The sequence below is a fragment of the Myxocyprinus asiaticus genome, chromosome 19, assembly GCF_019703515.2.
Source record: "Myxocyprinus asiaticus isolate MX2 ecotype Aquarium Trade chromosome 19, UBuf_Myxa_2, whole genome shotgun sequence".
Classification (NCBI taxonomy): Eukaryota; Metazoa; Chordata; class Actinopteri; order Cypriniformes; family Catostomidae; genus Myxocyprinus; species Myxocyprinus asiaticus.
In genome coordinates, this window is record NC_059362.1 from 2,067,841 (window position 1) to 2,089,657 (window position 21,817).

General features: G+C 37.8%; 1 protein-coding gene across 9 annotated transcripts in view; it reads left to right on the top strand.

The window, feature by feature from the left end:
* The window catches only part of LOC127409882 (protein 4.1-like), a 160,055-nt gene that overhangs the window by 64,721 nt on the left and 73,517 nt on the right, over window positions 1-21,817 (top strand). For all 9 annotated transcript variants that reach the window (XM_051644813.1, XM_051644816.1, XM_051644817.1 and 6 more), the window contains exons 4-5: window positions 3,679-3,867; window positions 20,902-21,006. In XM_051644813.1, coding sequence (XP_051500773.1) covers window positions 3,679-3,867; window positions 20,902-21,006 — 294 coding nt within the window. The remainder of the gene's footprint in view (window positions 1-3,678; window positions 3,868-20,901; window positions 21,007-21,817) is intronic.

The following is a 21,817-nucleotide window of genomic DNA, read 5'->3' on the forward strand; positions in this document are numbered from 1 at the left end:
TAAATGAAAAAATGGCAGTAATTTTCCAGAAAAGGCTATAAGTGTGAAAATGACCTTATTATTGACAGATAGATAAACTGAGTAAGGAATAATTGATGACAGACCATTGAATTGTTGAAAAATAATGCATACTCGAGGTGGTAATGCAGTCATGACACACAGTGGAGTGACCGTTACCCCTTGAGTGTGCATTATTTTTCAAAAATTCAATGGGCCTGAGTCAATTATTCTGCTTATACCATGGTTACCACACCTTAAGACATTGTTTTGGTTTTATCAAGACATTTTCTGGCATTGTCTTATGAGAGGAACTACTTTCTTTCGCTACAGATTCAGTGTCTTGCTTTAATACAGTCTGAGGCTTCGTTGCTAGTTTGAAAACATCACTTTAGAACTAGCAACGGAGGATTGCGAGGCTCGCGCTGCTTTACTCGAGGACTTACTGGATAATAAGGAAGTGAGTTTGTGCGTGTGTGTGAGTTTGTGTTTGAGGGATCGAAAGAGAGAAGCTCAGAAAATGAGAGAGATCACTTCTGGGATTGCCTTTATTTTTTGCAGCTCTCGTCAGAAGTATCATCGCTTCAAAATCGCCAAGATGTAAGTTTAAGCACTTCTCAACAGCAGCCAGTGTCGCCATATTTCCGATGTAAACCTTAACAATTGTTTTCAACCCTACTGAGACGCAGGAGTGCGCTGACATGACGGCTCTGTTTCTCGCTCTCTAGTAAGTGTGTGTGTAATGCGTATAATGTTTGTGTGTCCACGTGTATGGGAGTGTGTGTGTGAGAAGAGGAGGGGGGTTGAGGGTGTTTCCCACAGATATTTCAAATAATATAGAAGTTTTATTGATCAAGTGTATCTAGATTTGAAACAGCTCAAGCTTTTGTTGGTAGTTCGAAAACGTCACTTTAGAACTAGCAACGGAGGATGTGCTGCTTCACGACATTGGAGTAACAAGGTAGTGTAAGTGTGTGTGAGTGTGTGTGTGTGAGAGAGAGAGAGAGAAAGAGAGGGGGAAGGGTGGCGTGGTGCTTTTTTCCACTATAGCTATGTGAGGCTGATCAGGGCGAAGTAACTTGAAACATAAGTTTTTTCGGATAATAGAAATTGAATTGATCAAGTCACAGGGATGCAGCTCTATTTGTTGGTCGCGACTCGAGTCTCAGTTTGTGTGTGTGTGTGCATGCGCGTGCGTGTGTGTGTGTGTGTGAGCGTATGTAAGTGCAGGGGAGACGAGGGAGCTCTTTTTAACCGAAATTGAAATAATGTAGGATATTTTAGACATTGATTGTCATTCTTATCTGATGTACTTAACCAATGTCTTTGTTTTAATTGGTTATTATGTTGTGGTAGCCTGTAGGGCTCTTTGAAATAACTGGAATAATTTGGTGAAGTGATATGGAATCGTTATGCAGTCAAGACCTGGAACTACGTCATAGCTGTGCGTTTACTTGAAAAATAATCGCACACCTTAGAACGTCCGTCAACCAATCAGAATCAAGCATTCAACAGACCCGTGGTATTAAAAAACAATAATATAAGTGTCTGGGTGTTGGTGCAAAAAAGCACAGCCTTATAAAATGATAGAAGTCAAATGTGTTGCTGTTTCTTCTTGTCTTTAACATGGTGTTGTCATTGACCATCCAGCTAATTAACAAAGTGTTCAATCAGACAAAGGGTTAAGAAAACAACTTCCTTGTACTGTCAGTAAGAGGTTCTTATGAAGCCTATATTATTTTAATACCAATAAAGGACTCAGTATTTTTGAATCATTTCAAATTGTTCTTATGACTAAACATGATAATTAAGATTAAGATTGCATGAAAAGTACTGTAATTAAAACATAGATTTGTGAGAGTTTAGACAAACTGAAGGTGTCAGAATAAACACCCTGGTAATAACACACTACCATACTACACTTTTAAACTGATACAGCAGAAGTTGTAAGATTAGTATGTGTAGTATGCCATTCCGAACACCTATGCCCATAGTGCATGTCATTGTTGTCATTGGACAGTCTGGCGAAATAATTACGAATAAGCAGTGTCGTCATCAGAGCTCGCTTTGGAGCAACTGGGGCAGCTGACCCAGCCGGCTGGTCTCGACTCACTCTTGCAGTCCTTTCGATGGCCTATGCGGTGACGTCAACTAAAGTCAGACAGAATTACTATCCAACATGCACTGCTTCAAGTTGAACATACCGAAAGTCATCTGTGGAGGAATCATGGCCTCATGTCTTTACATGAGAGATTTAATTGGACTTGATCTGTCACACACGGCATATATAAATGGATGTTTCAACTTCAAGAAGCACTTTTAGTACTGTGGACTCCTAAAAAGTCTCATTAAACATTTTCACTCTATTTTTTTATTTTATTTGTCAGCTAACAATGTCCAACAGTGTGTGTACGTGAATCACAAGAGATTTATATGTGTCATTTCCAGCACATCTCAAATTCTGTATTGTTTAATAGAATTGGAAACGCTGGAAACGACACTGATGGAAATGACATTTTTAACCTTTATCAAATAAAATGACCGACTCCTTTGTCTTGCTAAGACTAATTTCATAGCTAACATGTTATGTATCCTAAATACACACAATTAAATCACATTTTCACACTTTTTGTGTAATCTTGCAAAATTACAGCTTGATTGGAAATGACGGCCAATAAAAAGTGATATTTCCCTTGATTTTTCATTGTCTCATATTTCATCTCAAGCATGCTCTTCAATGACACTTTTGTCCACATGGTTAAAGGGATGGTTCACCCAAAAATAAGTTATCTCATTATTTACTCACCCTAATCCCATCCCAGATGCGTATGACTTACTTTCTTCTACAGAACACATTTGAGGAAAAATAGAAAAATATCTCCGCTCATTAGGTCCTTAAAATGCAAGTGGATGGTGATTCGACCTTTGAAGCTCCAAAAAGAACAGACAGTCAGCATAAACGTCATCCATATGACTCCAGTGGTTAAATTAATGTCTTCTAAAGTGAAACGATCATTTTTGCTATGAAAAAGATTGTTTTTCCAAATGTGTTCTGATAATGAAAGAAAGTCATACACATCTGCGATGGCATGATGAGAGAATTTTCTTTTTTGGGTAAATTATTACTTCAAGACTTAAAAAAAAAAAAAAGAATAAGCAAATTTTTTTCTTTTTTTATTATTATTATTCTTTTTTTTTTTTAAAACACCAATATATATTTTCTTGATATATTAACTTGAAAAGCAATCTTGTTAAGGATTTTTTTTTTTTTTTTTTTTTTACTGAAAAACAAGAATCTGTGCAAAGTTGTGTGTTCTAGATCAGTATAATCAGATCATTACCGCATCTCTCTTCTGGAGAAAGCATCACCTCGGTTAAACCTGCATGTGATTTTATCCTAATGGAAATCAGATGCTGATAAAAAACATGACACAATATTCCAGACACACTCTGTTGTGATTTCAGTATGACTTACAGAGCGCCTGTCACACCATCAAACCTCTTGTGTCATTAAACACTTCCTTACACTCCATACTTTTGCCAAAAAACATCATTCTTCACTCTGTCTGAATTCAGCACCCACCCAGTGACATCACGAAGCAGCGATCTGCTCCAGTGGAAAACATGAGAGTGTGTGACAGGTCAGTGTGTGTGTGTGTGTGTGTGTGTGTGTGTTCACAGCCTGTGAGGGAGGAGAAAGAGGGGGAATCAGAGGAGAAGGAAACAGAGAAAAAGACTGTGAAAGAGGAGGAGCCAGTGACCCAGCAGGAGACGAGCGTCCTGTCTCCACTCAAACTCAGCAAGAAGATGAAGATGGTGGTGTGTCACGTGACCTTACTGGACGGCAGCCTGTTCTCCTGTGAGGTGGAGGTGAGATCTGTCTTATTAGAATTTAACTGCAGAAAATTACATGCCATCCAATTTTTTACATGCTTGAAGAACATTTAAATTAGACAGATCATTGGGATTCAACAACAAATACAATTGCAGGTCATCTGCATAGCAATTAATATGAATGTTATATTTTCAAATCACAGAACCAAGAGATAACATATACGTATATAGTGAAAACAATATTGGCCCTAATAGTGATCCTTGCGGAACACCACAATTTAGTTTTGAAGAGGATGACATCTCATCTCTAACAGCCACTACAAATGTCCTATTTGACAAATAGGAAACAAACCAGTCTAAAGCCACCCCAGATACTACTTCCAACAGTTGCTTTGCTACTGCTTTCTCTATAATTTTTTTAGATAAAAGGTAATTTTGAGATAGGTCTATAGTTATTAGCAACAGAAGGATCTAATGAAGGCTTCTTCAGAAGCAGTTGCAGTATTGCAGTCTTTAACTCCTCGGGAACACATCCTGACACAAGCAAGCTATCTCTCTCGAACTGGTGCTTCCGGCTCGTTTTATCCACCTCCAGGCTGATTAGCCCAATTCAGGGACACACGTGTGTCCTCACAGCTGGCCCCGCCCTCCTTCTCATCACAGACAACTTGATGGTTTCAACTGTTATACAATTTTATAAAGATCCTGCTCTGAAATAGGAGAGAAAGAATCCAACAAACTCTCCCTACAACTTGAGTGTCCACACATGGTAAAAAATGGTAAAATGTGTTACAATCTATCGGACAAAATACAGCACTAGATTATTAATTGTGTTGAATAAAAACCTAGCAGTATGGCAGTTATTAGTTCTGAAAAAAGAAGCAGTTCTAGCAGCTGTCTTATTGTACAGCTTTAAGAGATCCTTTATGTGCTCAAAGTGAACAATAAGTTTAGTTGATTTCCAAGCACATTCTTCCTTCCTACGCGTTCTCCTTAAAAACAAAATAACATCTTTTATCCAAGGGGTTTTATTTACTTCTAAACTAGTTTAAATCTTTTAACTGATCAGTTGTGCTGGCATCAAGAGCCCAGTTATCAAAAGAAGCAAAAAAAATGGCTGAAAATCTATCTACAATTTCTGGAGTTATAGTACAAGAACGATAGGAGCAGCTTGTCTTTTATCTTAAATTGATACAATGTCAAAAAGAATGCTTTTATGATCTGACACAAAAGTGTCTACTTTTAGATGGCTCGGAACTAATCCAAGAGTAAAACACCAGATCTAATGTATGAACTCGATTTTGCATTGGACCAGATACATGCTGCTCCAAATTAAAAGACTGTAGGGTCATCAGCCCTGTCTACATGAAAATTAAAATCCCCGACTTTTGTGTACGTCACAGCTGTGAACCTAATTTGCTACTTGCTATTGCTAGTCAGAAGAAGGTAGAATTAGGGGGTGGGACATTCTCATTCTAGAGAGCATTTGATTGGGCAAAAATTTGGATACGCCCATGAGAATGATTCATCAATATCTTTGGTTATTTTTTCTTCTGATAAAGAAATATTTTTGTCAACTTTGAAGAGTATACAAGCATGTAGATGGTCTTAAAGTCAATGGACTTATGAAGCCAAAAACTCCCATTTTGATTTCACATTGAGTCTTTTTACTGAAGTGTGTAATTTTTCCGCCATTGAATGGAATCACAAAAATAAACATTGTTTTCAAAACTCCCATCTGTCATGGTTCAAACAAACAGATAGTCCCACCCCTAACTCATGCCATTGGTTGGGTCAGTGTTTTTTTTATAGAGCAAGACGGGTCGCTCAAAACAAAGAGGAATTTTCATAGTACCACAGAGACATGGTACACAGTTTTTGTGAAAATTAACCTGTGTTTGGTTTACTTATAATTGTCTCTGTATATTAAGGGGGGATTAGAGAAAGTATTTTTTCACATAAAAAGTTAAATACTTCAACTTTAACACACAGAATTTCACCTGCGTCTGTTTCCCGCAGATGCATTGCATTAAATGTGATGATTGCTCTGAGAAGACACTTTCCACAAATTGGGTGTGACTCACCGGTCATGAATTTAGGGGGGAAATGTGCTGAATTGTCATGAAAATGTCTCAATGCAAAAAATGAAATAATAAAAAAATCGTATTGGGTCTAAAAATAGGCTCAGGGTTCGTACAGAGTCTTGAAAGGTGTGAAAATGCTTGATTTTCCCAGTTAGGATTTCAAGGTTTGAAATGTGATTGAATTTTGAATATGCTCCTTGAAAATGCTTGATTTTTCCTTAGGTTGTTGACAGTTATAAAAGATCTAAAATTATTTAGAATTTGAAATAGATATTATACAATTATGTTATGTTTGTGGTGTCTCGGGAGTGCACGTGCTCTGCTCCGCATCTTGTTTTGATGTCGCACGCACTGAAGTACTGCACGTCTCCATTGTGGTAGATTTGCGCCAAAGAAATTATACTTGCATCTCTTGCTTCCATCAGCATGCCGGAGTGCCGTTTCAATGACAGCTGGCTGAAAGAGGAGACATAAAATATCTCTATATGGAGGTCCAAGTGTGCAAAGAAAAAAAAAGACGGATTTTGGCACTTATGAGCACAAAGCCATTCTGAAGGTATGAGATGAGACCAAGATTGTTAAAACTTGAATTTACTTTGGAATAATTTACAATCAATAATACAGTAAGTAGTATCTCATGAATACTGAAGTAGGGCAGAAAGTCAATGTATGTGATAAATTAAATATGTTAAATCTAGGGCTGAATTAATAAAAATAAAACCGGAATCGTGATATGGCCCAGTGCGATTTACTAAATCCCCCAAAAGGCTGCAATTATATTAAATACATTTTCTTAATGTCTGGATTAAAATGGTCCAAGCACGGCCACTGTCTCAGCGGCTCACAAACAGCGAACGGCCCACACAAACTCCATCTATCTCAGGAGAACCTCTGAGAACTCGAGTTTGGTTTGCTATCAGTCTGCTGTTCGTTTTTTTTATAACGTGCTATGTAATTCAAAACGTTCATGTAATAACGTGACACTGAGGTGCAGAAGAGGAGGGGGTGTCATTTCACCACATTGTAAATAAGGAGCATGAACCAAGCAAGAAATACAAATGTCATCAGTTTACTGTTAAAAAAGGCTTGAGGGTTTAATAGGACCAATGCTGTGTGAATGTAATGAAACTACGATAGAAATATTGCTGTTGTGCTACAAAAAAATTAACATATTCAATAATAATCATTAATATTACATTACAGTAATATATTATTACAGTTTGCTTATGAAATCTCTTAAGTTATCACAGACATCCCCGCATGACGTTTTACATTAAAGAAATACAAATTTGTAGGTAAATAGTGTTTATTCATCGTCTATGTATTGATATGTTGGTACATTTGACAAATTTTAATATGATAAACACAAATGTATATTTATGATGAATATAATTCTTCCATGAACACATTGAGTGGAAAACATGATTAAACTTGCAGAAACCCTGTTTTGCTGATAAGCAGTGCTACATCTTCAAATGTGTGCCCCACTCTGGGTGTATACATTTATCCTTTAAATATTTTAGCTGTCAGAACAACTGAAATCACTCATAATATTCATAATAATATAATATTCTTCAAATCAGTCTGATAATTGCAATCAAGTCTTATACTGATGTGGGGGGAAACAATCCCTTCACACTAAATGTATTTCAGCTGCAGATGTGCACAGGGCTTAACATTAACTTTTTGGCTAACCGGCCACTGTGGCTAGTGCTGTTCCAAAGTCACTAGCCACTCAGTATTTTCACCAAAAACCCCATCCCACAAAAGTAATGAAACTAACAGGAGACTGTAACTATATGCATTTGTTTTGGACATTTAATTTGAACAAGAATGATATAGGACACAAGCCTGATGATTTAAGTCATCTCTTAAAATATCTGAAGGCAAACATGACCAGTTAACTGGAGTAGGACAGAACAGGAGGAAAACTTAATAATTTGTCCATCGGTTTATGGAAGTCCAGATTTTAACCCCTTTAACCATACTAAAATGCCTTTATGAAAGTTTACCATTGTTCTTCCATTTTTTAACAGTGGCATTTGTAATGATAAGGCCATTGCCACAGGTAAGACCATGGATGGCTTCACATTACTATGGTTAGGCGAATACAGATAGTCTTCCTAAAAAAATCACCAATAGTAAAGAGCCTAAACATGTTTACAAACCTTTAACTACATCTTTCACAGTTAATAATTCCATGGAGTACATAGTGAACAATTCAGTGGAGATGTTGGGTACTTTAAACTCTCACTAACAACAGTTAGTGTTACTGCTGTAAAAATATTTTAGTTTGGACGATGAGGTGTATTTAAAAAAACTTGTAATCGATGTTGATGCAGGGCTGTTATCTCTTTACCTCGTCAGTGCTGTTTATAATGTCAGGGCTGTCTAACAGTTTCAAAGGTTCAACTTCCTCCATATAGAGCTTTGAACTAGAATGTTCTCTGAATTCAAATGGGTCATATAAGTGGTCTCTGCGATATCGAAGCCTGACTAAATCACACAAGTTTCTCTCTGCGCTGTCCCAGAGCTTTGGTTCTATCTCTGTAGCACACTGAAGTACACTGAGGTGGTTCACACGAAACCCTGCCTAATTCTTCCCACTGAGATGCGTGTGTCAGATATGAGGCATATTTACTGCTTATAAAACTCTGGATGCAAGATGAATACAATTAACTTTGCTTCGGCTGCAGCCACCCGCCAAAGTGGCTAGTAAAGGTGACTGAGTTACCCGCTACTGCCGATTTCTACCCACATTTGGCGGGTTGACATGTTAATGTCAAGCCCTGGATGTGCATGTTTAGAGGTGATATTCCACATGCATCTCATATCTTATCACTGAATAGCTTGTATTTCTCTTCTTTTAGCCTTTATTCAGATAGCTGGGGACAAAATATTAGTTGTAGAATTTGTGTGGAAAAAAACACACCCACACAAACTTTCTTCATAAATAGCCACATCTACTTGATATTTCTTTTCATTTTCCACATGGAAATAATTAAGTACAGTAAGCAGGATTTGTTTTCCCCTATGATAATTCATGCCCTATAGATAACCTGTTTCTGACTGTATCTGTGTGTTAGTGCAAGACTTTGGTTGTAATCATATTATGGATTCCAGTCTTAGCTGTCTGTGGGTTTAAAGGAATTCTTAAAACGTTATTTTTTTATAGATTGGGCAATGTTTGAAATCACAGAGGATGCTTTTTTATCATTGCATTTTTGTCAAGTAACATTTAGAACTGGCTAATATTTAAAGCTTCGAGGTGCTTGAAAAAGATGATTACGGTACCTTGAAAATGCTTGAAAAGTGCTTGAAACTCTTAAAAATCTCTACAAACACTGTAGACACTGTAGGCACAGGGGGGCAGTGGTGGCTCAGTGGTTAAGGCTCTGGGTTACTGATCAGAAGGTTGGGGGTTCAAGCCCCAGCACCACCAAGATGCCACTGTTGGGCCCTTGAGCAAGGCCCTTGATCCTATCTGCTCCAGAGGCACCATATCACAGCTGACCCTGCGCTCTGACCCCTGCTTAGCTGGGATATGTGAAAAAAAAAGAATTTCACTGCAAATGCGCAATAAATAAATAAAATTATAATTATTATTCATCTTCTTGGAATTGTTTTTTTTTTTTTTTTTTTTTTCATATTTTTGTTTTATTTTTGATTTTAGAGTCTGCCAGTGTCTCTTTTGAAAAGCTGTTGTGTGAAAGGCCTGTAAAGAAGTGTGTGCTTCAGTTATATATGCTGTTGTCTATGACCTGATCAAGTGAATGGTCTGATAGACAGACAACCACATTAATGTTGAGGAATTCCAGTGCACTGTTGTGTTGAATTGAACTGATTTAACAGTAGAATTGAGTGTGTGAGGTTTTTTGGTGCTGCAGGAGTGTGTTGGTGTGTGTTCAGTTAGGATACTGTAATTGGATCAGGCAGTGTGCTGAAAGAGGCACTTAAATACTGGGTGATGACCTGTGACCCTGCAGTGATTTGGAGGGTGTGCTAAGTGTTTTTTGGGGGAGGGGTCCTCTAGGGACAGATTAGAGGGGGTCTGTACACCTCCCACTGATTAAACTCCCTTATCTGCTGCTGCTGATGGGCTCTAGACATTTGGAGAGCACACAACACATACACGTACAGTCATCAATGTAGAAGTTTTAGCTGATAATTATTTATCAGAAGTACAATTTCTCATATGTGTCAATTATTTATTATTATGGCCAATAACTGATATGATGGCCATTGTCATCCGTCCGTCCGTCTGTCCATCCATCGTTTGTATATAAATAAGCAGATACTTAAAAGCCTATGATTGGATCATTATTGCAATAATTAATATGTTTCAGCTGGCAACAATTCTTTTAACCCTAACTGATGCAGTGTGTAGCTACTCATTTCTTAAACAACCATGTCGGAAGACGTATCCCGTGGTCGTAGAAAAGATGTTACTGTGTTTCAGAAGGGGAAAATTATTGGCCTGCATCAAGCAAAGAAAACAACTAAGGAGATTGCTGAAATCACTGGAATTGGGTTAAGAACTGTCCAATGCATTATTAAAACCTGGAAGGATAGTGGTGAACCGTCAGCTTCACTGAAGAAATGTGGTCGGAACAAAATCTTGAATAATCGCGATCAGAGATCACTAAAACACTTTAAGTCACATCATAAAAAATAGACAGTAGAACTCACAGCTATTTTTAATAGTGAAAGTAAGAGCATTTCCACATGAACAATGGGACGAGAATTTACAGGATTAGGACTAAACAGCTGTGTGGCCACAAGAAAGCCACTTGTTAGTGAGGCTAATCAGAAAAAACGACTTTAATTTGCTAGGGAGCATAAAGATTGGACTGTGGAGCAATGGAAAAAGGTCATGTGGTTTGAGTCCAGATTTACCCTATTCCAAAGCGATGGGCACATCAGGGTAAGAAGTGAAGCACATGAAGTGATGCACCCATCATGCATAGTGTCCACTGTACAAGTCTCTGGAGTCAGTGTTATGATCTGGGGTTGCTTCATTTGGTCAGGTCTAGGCTCAGCAACGTTATGCGGCAATAAAATCAAGTCAGCTGACTACCTGAATGTACTGAATAACCAGGTTATCCCATCAATGGATTTTTTTTCCCCTGACGGTATGGGCATATTCTAGGATGACGGTACCAAGATTCATCGGGCTCAAATGTGAAAAAGTGGTTCAGGGAACATGAGGAATCATTTCCACACATGAATTGGCCACCACAGAGTCCTGACCTTAACCTCACTGAAAGTCTTTGGGATGGGCTGGAGAAGACTTTACGGAGTGGTTCAACTCTCCCGTCATCAATACAAGATCTCGGCCAAAAATTAATGCAACTCTGGACATAAATAAATGTTGTGAAGTTGCATAAGGTTGTCGAAACAATGCTACGACGAATGGGCGCCGTAATCAAAGCTCAAGGCAGTCCAATGAAATATTGGAGTATGCAACTTTTTTTTTTGGCCAGGCAGTGTGTGTGTGTGTGTGTGTGTGTGTGTGTGTGTATGTATGTCTGTGTGTATATATATATATATTATATACAGTTGTGCTCAAAAGTTTGCATACCCTGGCAGAAATTGTGAAATTTTGGCATTGATTTTGAAAATATGACTGATCATGCAAAAAAACTGTCTTTTATTTAAGGATAGTGATCATATGAAGCCATTTATTATCACATAGTTGTTTGGCTCCTTTTTAAATCATAATGATAACAGAAGTTACCCAAATGGCCCTGATCAAAAGTTTACATACCCTTGAATGTTTGGCCTTGTTACAGACACACAAGGTGACACACACAGGTTTAAATGGCAATTAAAGGTTAATTTCCCACACCTGTGGCTTTTTAAATTTTAAAGTGTCTAAAGTGTCTGTGTATAAATAGTCAATGAGTTTGTTAGCTCTCACGTGGATGCACTGAGCAGGCTAGATACTGAGCCATGGGGAGCAGAAAAGAACTGTCAAAAGACCTACGTAACAAGGTAATGGAACTTTATAAAGATGGAAAAGTTCAATCACTTATTAAGAAGTAGAAAATTCGGGGATCTCTTGATACCAAGTCAAAGTCAGGTAGACAAAGAAAGATTTCAGCCACAACTGCCAAGAAGAATTGTTTGGGATACAAAGAAAAACCCACAGGTAACCTCAGGAGAAATACAGGATGCTCTGGAAAAAGACGGTGTGGTTGTTTCAAGGAGCACAATATGACGATACTTGAACAAAAATGAGCTGAATGGTCGAGTTGCCAGAAAGGAGTCTTTACTGCGCCAATGCCACAAAAAAGCCCGGTTACAATATGCCCGACAACACCTTGACACGCCTCACAGCTTTTGGCACACTGTAATTTTGAGTGACGAGACCAAAATAGAGCTTTATGGTCACAACCATAAGCGCTATGTTTGGAGAGGGGTCAACAAGGCCTATAGTGAAAAGAATACCATCCCCACTGTGAAGCATGGTGGTGGCTCACTGATGGTTTGGGGGTGTGTGAGCTCTAAAGGCACGGGGAATCTTGTGAAAATTGATGGCAAGATGAATGCAGCATGTTATCAGAAAATACTGGCAGACAATTTGCATTCTTCTGCACAAAAGCTGCGCATGGGACGCTCTTGGACTTTCCAGCATGACAATGACCCTAAGCACAAGGCCAAGTTGACCCTCCAGTGGTTACAGCAGAAAAAGGTGAAGGTTCTGGAGTGGCCATCACAGTCTCCTGACCTTAATATCATCGAGCCACTCTGGGGAGATCTCAAACGTGTGGTTCGTGCAAGACGACCAAAGACTTTACATGACCTGGAGGCATTTTGCCAAGACGAATGGGCAGCTATACCACCTGCAAGAATTTGGGGCCTCAAAGACAACTATTACAAAAGACTGCACGATGTCATTGATGCTAAAGGGGGCAATACACAGTATTAAGAACTAAGGGTATGCAGACTTTTGAACAGGGGTCATTTCATTTTTTTCTTTGTTGCCATGTTTTGTTTTATGATTGTGCCATTCTGTTATAACCTACAGTTGAATATGAATCCCATAAGAAATAAAAGAAATGTGTTTTGCCTGCTCACTCATGTTTTCTTTAAAAATGGTACAAATATTACCAATTCTCCAATGGTATGCAAACTTTTGAGCACAACTGTACATACACCTTTGCCAAATACATTTAAAAAAGTGCTGACATTTAATCGTAGAAAACATTGCCTGTCTTAGGTCAGTTAGGATCACTACTTTATTTTAAGAATGTGAAATGTCAAGATCATAGTAGAGAGAATGATTTATTTCAGCTTATATTTCTTTCATCACATTCACAGTGGGTAAGAAGTTTACAAATACTTTGTTAGTATTTGGTAGCATTGCCTTTAAATTGTTTAACTTGGTTCAAACGTTTTGGATAGCCTTCCACAAGCTTCTCACAATAAGTTGCTGGAATTTTGGCCCATTCCTCCTGACAGAACTAGTGTAACTGAGCCAAGTTTGTAGGACTCCTTGCTCGCACACACTTTTTCAGTTGTGCCCACAAATTTTCTATCAGATTGAGGTCAGGGCTTTGTGATGGCCACTCCAATACCTTGACTTTGTTGTCCTTAAGCCATTTTGCCACAACTTTGGAGGTATGCTTGTGGTCATTGTCCATTTGGAAGACCTATTTGCGACCGAGCTTTAACTTCCTGTCTGATGTCTTGAGATGATGCTTCAATATATCCACATAATTTTCCTTCTTCATAATGCCATCTATTTTGTGAAGTGCACCAGTCCCTCCTGCAGCAAAGCATTCCCACAACATGATGCTGCCACCCCCATGCTTCACAGTTGTGATGGTGTTCTTCGGCTCGCAAGCCTCACCCTTTTCCCTCCAAACATAACGATGTTCAGTATGGCCAAACAGTTACGTTTGTGTTTCATCAGTCCAGAGGACACTTCTCCAAAAAGTAAGATCTTTGTCCCCATGTGCACTTGCAAACTGTAGTCTGGCTTTTTTATGGCAGTTTTGGAGCTGTGGCTTCTTCCTTGCTTAGCAGCCTTTCAGATTAGTTGGATATAGGACTTGTTTTACTGTGGATATAGATACTTGTCTTCCTGTTTCCTCCAGCATCTTCACAAGGTACTTTGCTGTTGTTCTGGGACTAATTTGCACTTTTCACACCAAACTACATTCATCTCTAGGAGACAGAATGTGTCTCCTTCCTGAACAGTATGATGGCTGTGTGGTCCCATGGTGTTTATACTTGCGTACTATTGTTTGTACAGATGAACGTGGTACCTTCAGGTGTTTGGAAATTGCTCCCAAGGATGATCCAGACTTGTGGAGGTCCACATTTGTTTTTCTTTTTCTGAGGTCTTGGCTGATTTCTTTTGATTTTCCCATGATGTCAAGCAAAGAGGTAGTCTGGAGCCCTGTACATGGCTACATACCAAATAAATGAATACATACTGAACAGGGTTGAATTGAGAATACTAGAGCCATGAAAGAGGCAGGAAATCGCTTCCCTGGGACAACGGTCAATTATATACAGTTTTATGGTCATTATCTGAAAATATTTGAACATCAGAATCAAGTACCAAAGAAATTGTTCTTTAAAATTGTTCTTCACTGAGCTTGTCACCGTGCATTATGGGATTCCCTTATCTGCAGAAAACTCAGATTTTGGCCTAAATGAGGTATTTTAGAAGGCAACATAATGTACTGCCTACAAGCTGTCTAGATGAGCAGCTCACTAGGTTGCGTCCATGTTTTACTGCGTAAGATAATGTATAACTAGAGTTTCATTGAGTGCAAATAAGTGACGATAAGGATTCAGGTTGTGTTTTGATAAAATGATAGCGGATAGGCCTGAGTTGTAATTACTGACCGCTCTGTGAAGTTTGAACAGGGTCGCTTTTGTCCCCACCACTGGAAAGTGCTGAAGCATCACTAACTGCTATTGTCCTGGTGTATTCATGCACAAGACAGTGGCATGTTTACTCTGAGGGTTGGCTGTCTCCGGATTGCCCTACAGCGTAAGCCGCAAAATAAAACAAAGCATTCCAGACATGATGTTTCATTTGGATGGTGGGGACAATGAAGTCTCTCTTGAACACCCCCTTGAAAACCATGAACAAAACTACACCACGTAAAAGAAAATACAAACCGGATTAAATAAAAGGGCTGGGTATCGATGCAGATTCACAAGCTCGCGATTCGTTTCTGATTTTGGTATATTTCAGTTATGATGTCCATTTTGCTTACATTTGAAAGCAGTTTGACTGTTCTTAATATCTTTTTCAAAACCACAACAAAATACGAACTAATTTGCGTAAAAATTGTTTCAAGTTCTCAAGTAATTAATCAATAAAACTATATTTAAAGAAATATTCTGGCTTCAATACAAGTTAATCTCAATCGACAGCATTTGAGGCATAACGTTGATTAACACAAAAACAATTTTGACTCATCCCTCCTTTTCTTTAAAAAAAAAAAAAGTGAGACACTTACAATGGAAGTCAATGGGGCCAATTTCTGGAGGGTTAAAGGCAAAAATGTGAAGCTTATAATTTTATAAAAGCACTTACATGAAATCTTCTGTTAAAACTTGTGTATTTTTTGAGCTTTAAAGTTGTTTAAATGGTCATTTTTATGCTCATTTAAGCCTAGCGCACTACACGACTCAAGCTTGTCTCCTTTGTTGTTTTGGGTCGGTGACTAGTCTGCGACCAGAAATCTTAGATCGCACAACCAACAGTTGTGTAGTGTGCGCGCCCTTGCGACTCGCCCCGACAAGTCGCACACAGATATGAGAAGCAAACACATCTGAAGCTCAGTTAATACATGTATTCCCCTAAAATAATTCTGCTCTAAACGTCATGTTTGCGCTTACATTAAATGCAAGTATAATTCAGAGAAACTGTGCGCCATTTTTTAGCACTTTATTTTTCTTCTTTTACTTTTTTCTTTGCTTTATTATCATTCAGTAATCCGCAGATGTAATAATTGATGTCGTCCTGAAATCATAGACTCTCCCCTCATAATCTAAATGCAAGTGGTCAAAAGAGATAGCTAGATGTAACAGTGATGTCTCGCTTGTGATCGGATCGCCCAAAACGTGTCAGGGCCTCAGTTGGGGGTGAATGGTCGTGTATTTGATACACCCAGTCTGCGATCTGTCGTGTAGTATGCGCTTGGATTCGTTGATGGAAACGATGTTGTAAAATTGTCTATAACTTTCCACAGATGCAGTTAGTAAGTGATTTAATCACACTAAAATCATGTTAACACACATATTGTTTACGTCTTGTGGCTATACTTTTGAAACAGTGAGTATTTTAACGTTTGTAAGTGCCTCGCAGTAACCCAGATTTTTCCTTTTTTTATTTTTATTTTTTTAAAGAAAAGGAGGGACAAGATTACAAAAATAATTGATCAACATTATGCCAAGGAATTAAAGGAATTCTTAAAACGTTATTTTTTTATAGATTGGGCAATGTTTGAAATCACAGAGGATGCTTTTTTATCATTGCATTTTTGTCAAGTAACATTTAGAACTGGCTAATATTTAAAGCTTCGAGGTGCTTGAAAAAGATGATTACGGTACCTTGAAAATGCTTGAAAAGTGCTTGAATTTCACTCTTAAAAATCTCTACAGACACTGTAACAGTCATGATGTGCACTGAGGTGGATATCAAAGCTGTATTCCACTTTTCCTTCTGGTTCATGGGTTCAGTTGTGGCCATTTGTTATGCTCAGAGCCATTGTGCCGACACCTAGTTACTTTCCATGGGGACACGTCTCCAGTCACCCCTGCCGGAGTATCCGTCTCCACCTGCGGGGTTTCTTTAGCAGCACATTTTGTCAACACATTCAAAACAGAAAGCCTCTCCTGATCCGACATGGAGTGTGAAATTGGACCAAATTTGTTGTCAGATATTCGACACATTTTCAGATGCACTACCAGTCAAAGGTTTGGTCACAGTTTGTTTTTCATAATCTTATGCTTAAAGCTTACAATGAGTTTTGTAGATATACATTTTTGTTGTTTGTTTTTCAAATTGATGAATTGGAAGCCAACAAGTGTCCACCATAGCAGCGTCTAGCCCATACGGTTCCAGACTTATTTTAAGGTCATTGACAAATAAGTTGTCCAATGTGATAAAAATGAGAGTTTGTTTTAAGTTCATAGAAATGTAATCTTTGAGTCCATTTTCATTTCACAAATTTTGGAAAAACATGTAAAGCATTTTTACAAAAAAAAATATTTATAGAAATGTCATGTGGTGTAACCACGAAGTAAAAGGTATTAAAAGGCTTTCCTTGCACCTTGAATAAATGTTGAATAAAAGTTACTTCACATGACCTGAACAAAATGTGCCTTTCATAAAAATCTCAAAATACATGTTTAATGATATGACTAAATAATGTTGTTGTTTTTAACTTCACACACTGTCTTGAGGGTTTAAAGGGCCACCTCTGTTTTTTTTTTATTGTTTCTTTTTTTTTATGCGAGAATAATGGCTACCTACATATTGGTTACACCACTTGGCTTTGATTTGATTCATATTTTTAAAACAAAATAGTTTCAGTGCTTATTTTTGTTAATAAATAATAAAAGATTATTCTGCACTACTAAAGCAAAATGTATTTTTCCAGTAATTTCAGCTTTAATGAGACTTTGATTCTTTTTACTGTCTCGGACAGTTACACCACATGACATTTTTTACTTTAAGCCCCAGACAAAATATCAAAATGACTTTGAACTCAGTAACTGTGACTTTGAATTGCATTTGTAATGAATCTTTTGGTCTGGACAAAAAAAATGAGCATCACATCATTGACCTATTATCAAAAATGTAAATGTGCTAATTATAGTGCCACCTTGTGTCAATGCAACAAGAGGTGATAAAGTCAACTGCCAATCTCTGTGCAAAAATAAAATAGTGAAGCTGCCACCTTTCTAAATTTATTATTTGACCTGTAGATTTGCCCCAAAATCATAAGCAAACATTGTCATTTTGACCCCCTTCTACAAAATAATGGGTTACTTAGTAAATATTGATCCATGACATTTGGCTTTGATATCATTCATCTCCCTTCAGAAAAAAGAATTACCAAAATGAAAAAAATATATAATCTGGGATAGCTTCTAAAATGTGGTTGATTTGACATGAAATAACCTGCCTGTTCTAAATCAGGTAATAATAAAGAACATGTTTTAAGAATAAATCTAACAAGATATACCAATGGAGTAAGAATATGTTCAAGATAAGTAAATGTGTCTTATTTTAAGGATGTTTTAAAGTTTTTCTTGTAAAACCTGACAAAAACTCTGATTAAGAAAAGGATTGTTTTGCAGTGTAGGTTTTCTGCCCTGTGTTTGTGTAAAATGTAACATTGGCTTGAAGAAACAGAACTGAAATGGAAAGAAAAAGATGGATGACATGTCTCATACTGTAATGGTTCTGTTCTCTCAATGTTTGAGTTTGTTTACACTCGTCTTTTTACCCTTAATGCACTTCTTTCACCTAATGCAACCCTTCTGCAGCAATAGCATTTCACTATTGATCCAGTGGAAACTGAAATCCATTAGCGCGCGCGTGTGTGCGCTTGTGCGTGCGTGCGCATCTGTTCTTAATGACCGCTCATATTGTCAGTGTTGAAACAGCAGCTTTAGAGTTTACCGAGCATAACATCCTGTCACTTATCAGTAAATCTGCCTCATAGTGTGAATAAAAGCTTGGATTAGTTTGTATAATTGCATCCATAACGGCAGCTTGTAGTAGTCTGTGTGTCATGTCATAACCAGACAGATTTAATACTTTGTTGGGGGTTATATTATGGGAAAACAGAATTTTTCTTGATCTTTTGGATCATTAGAGTTTAATGTCATCCTCCCTCCCCAGTCCTAACAGACCATTTGGTGAAAATAATCTGCAAAAACGGCTCATCCAGAAATGATCATAGCATTGATGTCACAATCATTAGTATATTCACATATGAGTAGGGATGCGCAAAACTATATTTTCAAAATCAACTAGTCAGTGGATTGTCTGAACTAGTTGACTAGTCTGTCTTAAGAAAGCCTAGTTTAATTAGGCTGATTAGTCCAGTCCATAAACATTCAAGTATAGCCACAAGACATAAACATTATACAAGCAAACATGATTTTAGTGTGATAAAATTGCTTACCGGGATTACAGGGTTTACTGGCGTTACATTATGAAACCGTTGAAATATTGGAAATAAGTGTACACCGATATGGTTAGTAAGTGATTTTATCACTCTGAAATCATTTTAACATGTATATTTTTATGTCTTTATAGTAGGGGTGGAAAAATGCGGCGCCTCCCTTTGTCTTTAAAATGTTCCTCTTCCAGTGAGACAGTGAGCAATGCTTGAAGAGCATCGTTTGTTGCGTCTGGAGAGCACGATTCTGAGGAAAATAGAGAGACTGTTTAGTTCAATGCCACCCTCTCATTCCTCAAGAGTCACTCACACTCACTGTGCTTGTGTCCAGAACATGAAGAACATCTCAAATCTGCCCATTATTACCCAGCGTCTGTGTGTGGCGTCTTCATACGGACTCTTGACAGTCTGTCCAATCACGATTCCAAACGGCCAACGCTGGCATTTAACACCACCTCTTAACTAGCCGTTTCAAGTGTCAAGTATTTTTCTGGCCTAAATTAAATCAAAATGCTCCTCCAAGCGATGGAATCACTGCTAGTCAGAAAACATTTGATTCGATATGTGAGTGGAGCTACCTAGTGCTTAACAACAAATAATGGAAACTAAACTGCCGACAAAGTCTTGTCACTCGTTGGCTGTCAGTAGCTATGTGTCCATTCAAAATCTGAATATCACTAAAACAATTTGTGAATAAAGCAGCATTACCATCCCATAAGAAAACAAAATAGTCACTTATGGAGAAAATAGAAATGAAAATGGACGTTGTAGCCAATGTGGCTCTTTTTTATAAATGAAATAAATAACTTGAGGTTTAGAGTGCGCAGACAAAACGTTCTAAAGTTCTTGATGTTTGCTAGTGATTGGATGTCTGGAGTGAAAACGTGTCTGGGAGGTAATAGTAGACAATCATTTTGATGACAGACTTTGGCATTTCACAATAACCAGAGCAACATTTGAGATGCTATGTGATGAAATTGAGCGGATTACTGTATGTATTCTTATGGCTTGTTGAGGTATGACTTTTTTTGATGTACATGTATATTTCTTTATAAATTTTATTGGAATATATTCGTAAATGTGTCTCCATTTTAATTATGTGCATGTCCGTATAAGCTGTGAGCGTAAAAGCTTTTTATGCAAATGTTTCCATCCAACATTTTTTATGCGATATCCCAAAATTCACATAGAAATACGTGGATGGAAACCCAGCTAATTGGCAAAAACTCAGAATGACAGGAAAGAGATTTGTGATTTGTTACTTGAAACTTTGTTGTAATCGATGTTGATGCAGGGCTGTTATCTCTTTACCATGTCAGTGCTGTTTATAATGTCAGGGCTGTCTAACAGTTTCAGAGGTTCAACTTCCTCCATATAGAGCTTTGAACTAGAATGTTCTCTGAATTCAAATGGGTCATATAAGTGGTCTCTGCGATATCGAAGCCTGACTAAATCACACAAGTTTCTCTCTGCGCTGTCCCAGAGCTTTGGTTCTATCTCTGTAGCACACTGAAGTACACTGAGGTGGTTCACACGAAACCCTGCCTAATTCTTCCCGCTGAGATGCGCGTGTCAGATATGAGGCATATTATATTGCTTATAAAACTCTGGATGCAAGATGAATACAATTAACTTTGCTTCGGCTGCAGTTGGTTGTATCCACGTCCATGACTGATGAAGATGTTTCAAGGGAGGTCAAGAAATAAATTATGTTCAAGTACAATACAGATGAATTCTACAAGACAGCTGGTAGTGGACTTCATCAAGCCGCAGTGTGTTACATGGATTTATGTGTCAAATCTTTCTTTCTCTTTCTCCAGAAACGGGCAAAAGGCCAGTACCTGTTCTTTGAAGTGTGTGAGCACCTGAATCTCTTGGAGAAAGATTACTTTGCTTTGAGCTTTAAAGACAACGCCGACCAGAGGGTGAGTTTGAACTCTCGCTTAAAAGTACTACACTAATTTACCATAGCATTACATGAAGAAGTTTGTGGAGCTCACATCTAGAAGCACCATCCAACTACCATCACAGAAGACTAGGAGCAGAAGTTCATGGGAAGTGTTGTTGTGTAGGGTGTAAGGCCAGAAGCATACTCTGTGCAAGTATGCATACGTGTTCTGACTAGGGCTGTCAGTCGATTAAAATGTTATCTCAGTTTTTGTATTTAATGCATTGTTCATTTAAGAAAAAAATTGTGCTGTCAGTCCAAGTTAATTTTTCTATGCTGTCTATTTTTATTCGCGATTAATCGACAATTTTTTTTGTAGTTATTCACGATTAATCACAGATTTTAAAAGTGCTGAAATTTGACATTATATACTACTTGTCAAAATTCATTTATTTTCATCTTAGGAAAGAAAACAAAACGACATGTAACAATATAATGCTTTATTAAAATTTTCCAAACAAAGCCGTCCACAGTATAAAGATAGAAATGCACTAAAATATTACCAATCCAAATAACATTAAACGTTTCCTAAAGTCTAAGTGGGAGTTTGAATAATTGAAAGAACTAGTCCCCACATAGGTATAGTATTCATTGCAATGGGGATTAAATCTTTAAACTCTTATCCTCCACAATATTTATCTGCTGGTAGACTGTGACTATCCACTTTGTTACAGCAATCGTGAAGCTGCATTCATGCATCGCATCAGTGCGTCAATGCCAGCGTCGAAGGCTGCTTTGAACTTACCATGAAAAGTGCTTGCAAACAAAAACGTCTCATTCTGTGTTTT